General features: G+C 53.1%; 1 protein-coding gene across 1 annotated transcript; it reads left to right on the forward strand.

Annotated features, from left to right (window-relative positions):
- The first annotated feature begins 3,282 nt into the window (after nucleotides 1-3,282).
- On the forward strand, nucleotides 3,283-4,944 carry LOC120918330 (E3 ubiquitin-protein ligase TRIM7-like). Its single transcript, XM_040329868.1, has one exon. The coding sequence runs from the start codon at nucleotides 3,346-3,348 to the stop codon at nucleotides 4,921-4,923; it is 1,578 nt and encodes a 525-aa protein (XP_040185802.1). The 5' UTR covers nucleotides 3,283-3,345; the 3' UTR covers nucleotides 4,924-4,944.
- The last annotated feature ends 2,722 nt before the right edge of the window (nucleotides 4,945-7,666 follow it).

The raw sequence follows: 7,666 nt of genomic DNA on the forward strand, positions 1-7,666 counted from the left end.
GGGCAGAGACACAAACTACTGCAGGGAATCTCCCCATTGTGGGAGGGGCAGAGACACAAACTACTGCAGGAAATCTCCCCATTGTGGGAGGGGCAGAGACACAAACTACTGCAGGAAATCTCCCCATTGTGGGAGGGGCAGAGACACAAACTACTGCAGGAAATCTCCCCATTGTGGGAGGGGCAGAGACACAAACTACTGCAGGAAATCTCCTCATTGTGGGAGGGGCAGAGACACAAACTACTGCAGGAAATCTCCCCATTGTGGGAGGGGCAGAGACACAAACTACTGCAGGAAATCTCCCCATTGTGGGAGGGGCAGAGACACAAACTACTGCTGGAAATCTCCCCATTGTGGGAGGGGCAGAGACACAAACTACTGCAGGAAATCTCCCCATTGTGGGAGGGGCAGAGACACAAACTACTGCAGGAGATCTCACCATTGTGGGAGGGGCAGAGACACAAACTACTGCAGGAAATCTCCCCATTGTGGGAGGGGCAGAGACACAAACTACTGCAGGAAATCTCCCCATTGTGGGAGGGGCAGAGACACAAACTACTGCAGGAAATCTCCCCATTGTGGGAGGGGCAGAGACACAAACTACTGCAGGAAATCTCCTCATTGTGGGAGGGGCAGAGACACAAACTACTGCAGGAAATCTCCCCATTGTGGGAGGGGCAGAGACACAAACTACTGCAGGAAATCTCCTCATTGTGGGAGGGGCAGAGACACAAACTACTGCAGGAAATCTCCCCATTGTGGGAGGGGCAGAGACACAAACTACTGCAGGAAACCTCCCCATTGTGGGAGGGGCAGAGACACAAACTACTGCAGGAAATCTCCCCATTGTGGGAGGGGCAGAGACACAAACTACTGCAGGAAATCTCCCCATTGTGGGAGGGGCAGAGACACAAACTACTGCAGGAAATCTCCCCATTGTGGGAGGGGCAGAGACACAAACTACTGCAGGAAATCTCCTCATTGTGGGAGGGGCAGAGACACAAACTACTGCAGGAAATCTCCCCATTGTGGGAGGGGCAGAGACACAAACTACTGCAGGAAATCTCCTCATTGTGGGAGGGGCAGAGACACAAACTACTGCAGGAAATCTCCTCATTGTGGGAGGGGCAGAGACACAAACTACTGCAGGAAATCTCCCCATTGTGGGAGGGGCAGAGACACAAACTACTGCAGGAAATCTCACTATTGTGGGAGGGGCAGAGACACAAACTACTGCAGGAAATCTCCCCATTGTGGGAGGGGCAGAGACACAAACTACTGCGGGAAATCTCCTCATTGTGGGAGGGGCAGAGACACAAACTACTAGGGGAAATCTCACCATTGTGGGAGGGGCAGAGACACAAACTACTAGGGGAAATCTCACCATTGTGGGAGGGGCAGAGACACAAACTACTGCAGGAAATCTCACCATTGTGGGAGGGGCAGAGACACAAACTACTGCAGGAAATCTCCCCATTGTGGGAGGGGCAGAGACACAAACTACTGCAGGGAATGGGAGTGAAGAATGAATTCAGTGATCCCTACCAAGGTTTCTTTGCATTAATTGTTGCTACTTTGTAGCTCTTTTGTTGAGTTTTTTATTGCTGATAATAATGATGATGATGGTGGTGGTGGTGGTGCTGGTGGTGGTGGTGCGGATGATGATGGTGGTGGTGCAGATGATGATGGTGGTAGTGATGGTGGTGGTGGTGCGGATGATGATGATGGTGGTGGTGGTGGTGGTGGTGGTGGTGGTAGTGATGGTGGTGGTGGTGCGGATGATGATGGTGGTGGTGGTGGTGGTGGTGGTGGTGATGGTGGTGGTGGTGCGGATGATGATGATGGTGGTGGTGGTGATGGTGGTGGTGGTGGTGGTGCGGATGATGATGATGATGGTGGTGGTGGTGATGGTGGTGGTGGTGGTGGTGCGGATGATGATGATGGTGGTGGTGGTGGTGGTGGTGGTGATGGTGGTGCGGATGATGATGATGGTGATGATGGTGGTGGTGGTGGTGGTGGTGGTGGTGATGGTGGTGCGGATGATGATGATGATGGTGGTGGTGGTGATGGTGGTAGTGATGGTGGTGGTGGTGCGGATGATGATGATGGTGGTGGTGGTGGTGGTGGTGGTAGTGATGGTGGTGGTGGTGCGGATGATGATGGTGGTGGTGGTGGTGGTGGTGGTGGTGGTGGTGCGGATGATGATGATGGTGGTGGTGGTGGTGGTGGTGGTGATGGTGGTGCGGATGATGATGATGGTGATGATGGTGGTGGTGGTGGTGGTGGTGGTGGTGATGGTGGTGCGGATGATGATGATGATGGTGGTGGTGGTGATGGTGGTAGTGATGGTGGTGGTGGTGCGGATGATGATGATGGTGGTGGTGGTGGTGGTGGTGGTAGTGATGGTGGTGGTGGTGGTGCGGATGATGATGGTGGTGGTGATGGTGGTGGTGGTGGTGGTGGTGCGGATGGTGATGATGATGGTGGTGGTGGTGGTGATGGTGGTGGTGGTGCGGATGATGGTGGTGATGGTGGTGGTGGTGGTGGTGGTGCGGATGATGATGATGATGGTGGTGGTGGTGATGGTGGTAGTGATGGTGGTGGTGGTGCGGATGATGATGATGGTGGTGGTGGTGGTGGTGGTGGTGGTAGTGATGGTGGTGGTGGTGCGGATGATGATGGTGGTGGTGGTGGTGGTGGTGGTGGTGCGGATGATGGTGGTGATGGTGGTGGTGGTGGTGCGGATGATGATGATGATGGTGGTGGTGGTGATGGTGGTAGTGATGGTGGTGGTGGTGCGGATGATGATGATGGTGGTGGTGGTGGTGGTGGTAGTGATGGTGGTGGTGGTGCGGATGATGATGGTGGTGGTGGTGGTGGTGGTGGTGATGGTGGTGGTGGTGCGGATGATGATGATGATGGTGGTGGTGGTGATGGTGGTGGTGCGGATGATGGTGGTGGTGGTGGCGGTGGCGGTGGCGGTGATGGTGGTGGTGGTGGTGCGGATGATGATGATGGTGATGATGGTGGTGGTGGTGGTGGTGCGGATGATGATGATGATGATGATGAGAATTTGCTCCTCACATTTGTGTGTTTATTACAGAAAGTTTCTGTTTCAGGAAGTAAATAAAAGACCTGAAAATCGCGGTGATTTCCCTTAACCACGCAGGGATCGGTGATCGGGTTACGCTCAGGTGACTGTCACACCCGAGGTCACCAAACAAGACGGGTTGCATTTTTTATTTTATTTTGCTCCTTTCCTGGAATGAAGACTCTCACACGGACCCTTCACACCGGTCTACACACAGGAGCCCAGCGGAGCTCATTCTTCGGAAAGGTCTTGCAATGGCGTCTGCCGACCCGCGAGCCGAACTGACGTGCTCCATCTGCGTGGAGATATTTAAAGATCCGGTCACCCTGCCGTGCGGACACAGCTTCTGCCAGGGCTGCATCACACAAACGTGGGACAGCAAGGACGAGGGCGAGTCCACCTGCCCAGAATGCAACCAGAGGTACCGACGTCGCCCCGAGCTGAAGAAAAGCGTCAGACTGGTCAATCTGGTGGAGTTTTTCAGGCCGGCGGAGCAGCCGAAGGACGGGAATTTCTGCAGTCACTGCATCCACGTCCCGGTACCGGCTGTCAAGTCCTGTCTTCATTGTGAAGTTTCTCTGTGTGACGAGCACCTGAGGTTCCACGCCAAGTCCCTGGAGCACGTCCTCTCCGACCCCTCCGCTTCCTTGGGGGACAGGAAATGCTCCGCCCACAGCAGGATCCTGGAGTATTTCTGCACAGAGGACTCTGCCTATGTCTGCGTCTGCTGCAGGCTGGACGGGGAGCACCAGGGGCACCCGGTGCAGATGCTCCACGTGGTCTCTGAGAAGAAGAAGGGCAAACTACGGGAAAATCTGTGCAAACTGTCTCTAAAGAAGAAGGAAATGGGGAAAAGAGCCCAGGAGCTGCAAGAACGCCGAAACAAAGCCCAAGAAAAAATGGCCGGCGTGACCGAGAAAGTCGCGGCTCTGTTTGGTGACATTAGGAGGCAACTGGAGGATCTGGAGAGGAGGGTCATGTCCGAGATTACCGGCCACGATGAGGTTTTACATTCAATCTCGGATCTGATTCGGCAGCTGGAAGTAAAGAAGGACGAGGTGTCCAGTAAGATCCAACGTATAGAGGAGCTTTGTAACGTCACCGACCCGCTGACCGTCCTCCATGAAGGAGATGAGGATGGAGAGGAGTTCTGTGATATAAAGGAGAGCCGAGACGAGGGGGAGGAGGACCTGTATGCTGGTGACCTGGATGAGGGTCTCATCTCCGAGATGATCCACACTGGTTTATCGGATCTCATAACGGGAATAAAGAGAGGAATCTATGTGCAGGGCCCGGCGGAGGTCCTCCTGGACGTTGCCACCGCCGCCCGCAACGTGTATATTTCCGATGACCTGAAAAGCGTTTCCCTTTTATGCGAGGAAGTCAACCGGGAAGAGTCACCAGACAAGTCTCAGGACAGCGGCCAGGTGTTCAGCACCAAGAGTTTCTCCTCGGGACGGCACTACTGGGAGGTGGAGACCAGTGAACTGGGAGAATGCGTCTTCGGGGTCGCTTATCCCAGTATGGACCGGGAGTCCGGACTCGGAAGTAACAGCAAGTCCTGGTGTATGTGTAAGTGGCATCTCAATTCTTCCAATCACTACTTAGTGACACATAACAACATTTGTACCGATATTCAGCAGCAGGTGTCCTGTAACAGGTTCAGTATATATCTGGACTGTGAGGCCGGGCGGCTCTCGTTTTATGAGCTTTCCATTCCAATCCGACACCTCCATACCTTCACCGTCACTTTCACCGAGCCCCTCCATGCCGTGTTCAGCGTATCCAACAATGGCGACCTGTCCTCTGTCTGGATGAGGATCAGGAACTAGAGTCCCTACAGAAAGCTGGGCATGGACATTATGGAGGATGATCTATGGCCACCAGAAGACACCTCCTCACCTTCACCGCCACTTTCACCGTGCCCCTCCGAACCAGAAGACACCTCCACACCTTCACCGCCACTTTCACCGAGCCCCTCCGAACCAGAAGACCCCTCCACACCTTCACCACCACTTTCACAGAGCCCCTCCAAACCAGTAGAGACCTCCATACCTTCACCGTCACTTTCACCGAGCCCCTCCATGCCGTGTTCAGCGTATCCAACAATGGCGACCTGTCCTCTGTCTGGATGAGGATCAGGAACTAGAGACCCTACAGAAAGCTGGGCATGGACATTATGGAGGGTGGGTGATCTATGGCCACCAGAAGACACCTCCTCACCTTCACCGCCACTTTCACCGGGCCCCTCCGAACCAGAAGACACCTTCACCACCACTTTCACTGAGCCCCTCCATGCCGTGTTTAGTGTATGTAACCAGGGCTTATTTTCTCAGAGAATAGGTGCAGGAACTCCCCTCTTCTGAGTCACTTCTTGTCTCCACCCCCTACCCACCTCCAAGCACCATCCCTTAGTTCCACCTCCAAGCACCATCCCTTGGTTCCAGCCCTACCCACCTCCAAGCACCATCCCATAGTTCCACCTCCAAGCACCATCCCTTAGTTCCACCTCCAAGCACCATCCCTTGGTTCCACCCCTACCCACCTCCAAGCACCATCCCTTGGTTTCACCCCCTACCCACCTCCAAGCACCGTCCCTTGGTTCCACCCCTACCCACCTCCAAGCTTTATCCCTTGGTTCCACCCATACCCACCTCCAAGCACCATGCCTTGATTCCACCCCTACCCACCTCCAAGCACCATCCCTTGGTTCCACTCTTACCCACCTCCAAGCTTTATCCCTTGGTTCCACCCGTACCCACCTCCAAGCACCATCCCTTAGTTTCACCCCTACCCACCTCCCAGCACCATCCCTTGATTCCACCCCTACCCACCTCCAAGCTTTATCCCTTGGTTCCACCAATACCCACCTCCAAGCACCATCCCCTAGTTCCACCCCTACCCACCTCCAAGCACCATCCCTTGATTCCACCCCTACCCACCTCCAAGCACCATCCCTTAGTTCCACCCCTACCCACCTCCAAGCACCATTCCTTGGTTCCACCCCTAACCACCTCCAAGCACCACTCCTTGGTTCCACCCCTACCCACCTCCAAGCTTTATCCCTTGGTTCCACCCATACCCACCTCCAAGCACCATCCCTTGATTCCACCCCTACCCACCTCCAAGCACCATCCCTTGGTTCCACCCCTACTCACCTCCAAGCTTTATCCCTTGGTTCCACCCGTACCCACCTCCAAGCACCATCCCTTAGTTCCACCCCTACCCACCTCCAAGCACCATCCCTTGATTTCACCCCTACCCACCTCCAAGCATTATCCCTTGGTTCCACCCATACCCACCTCCAAGCACCATCACTTGGTTCCACCCCTACCCACCTCCAAGCTTTATCCCTTGGTTCCACCCGTACCCACCTCCAAGCACCATCCCTTAGTTCCACCCCTACCCACCTCCAAGCACCATCCCTTGATTCCACGCCTACCCACCTCCAAGCACCATCCCTTGGTTCCACCCCTACCCACCTCCAAGCACCATCCCTTGGTTCCACCCCATCCCACCTCCAAGCTTTATCCCTTGGTTCCACCTCCAAGCACCATCCCTTGGTTCCACCCCTACCCACCTCCAAGCACCATCCCTTGGTTCCACCCCTACCCACCTCCAAGCACCATTTATGTCTGACACTGTGATCAAAGACATCCCCCGGCATATCTCCTCCGATGTCTTCAACCTCGGTTATGTCACTGATCTCTGATTGACTCAACAGACTTTGAGAACCGTTCTGGGTGACATTCACAAGAAAAAGCTGGAATTTTGTTTTTCTTTTGTTTAATAAATACCTTTTTGTTGGGCAACCAATTGTATTACTTATAGTTTTTTTTTTCTTTTTTATGTTTCTTCTTTCACTAAAATAATAAACTCCAGTTGATAATGAAGTAAAATCAGCTTATAACAAAAAAAAACTATTTGCATAGCCATTCGCCTAGTGAAAGCGTCTCTGTACATTCGTTGTGTGCAGAAAAAAAACAAACAAAACCAAATGTTATTTGGCTATTTCCTATGCTGGCCGAATGTTTTTCATTGATTTAAAATTGAAAACACCACATTTGGCCACTAGATGGCACTAAGCATCACAGGAATGTTTATTTATTTTTTGCCCCATTCGCACAGAACGCATGTACATGCACTTTCACTGCGTGAATGGCTAGGCAATTGTTCGTATAAATCAACTCCTCCTCTGATTTTTTTATATATTGTCCTATTGAGTGGAAAGGAGGCGCCCTTTAAATTTTAACACATTCTGCCCAATGTAAAGCTTCCCTTACTGGGCTAAGCCAGTTATACTCCCCTGAGTCTCGCCCCACCCAGGTTCCACGCTGACTCCAGTGCTGCTTGTTAACCCCTTTGTTTCCATTAGTCTGACATCACCCATCTTCAGGATCCTGAGAGGACCCCTCCGCCGGGCAGCCAATGGGAATGGAATTGTTTTCATGTCACTCAGGCAATGATGTGGACACCTGGAAGTAGGACTGGGCGCTGGATGATCACATGGCCTCCGGGTTCAGGTAAATAGAAATGGGGTTCAGAGAGTTTTTGTTTTTTTTGTTAACCCCATTA

Source organism: Rana temporaria, chromosome 12 (assembly GCF_905171775.1).
Source record: "Rana temporaria chromosome 12, aRanTem1.1, whole genome shotgun sequence".
Classification (NCBI taxonomy): domain Eukaryota; kingdom Metazoa; phylum Chordata; class Amphibia; order Anura; family Ranidae; genus Rana; species Rana temporaria.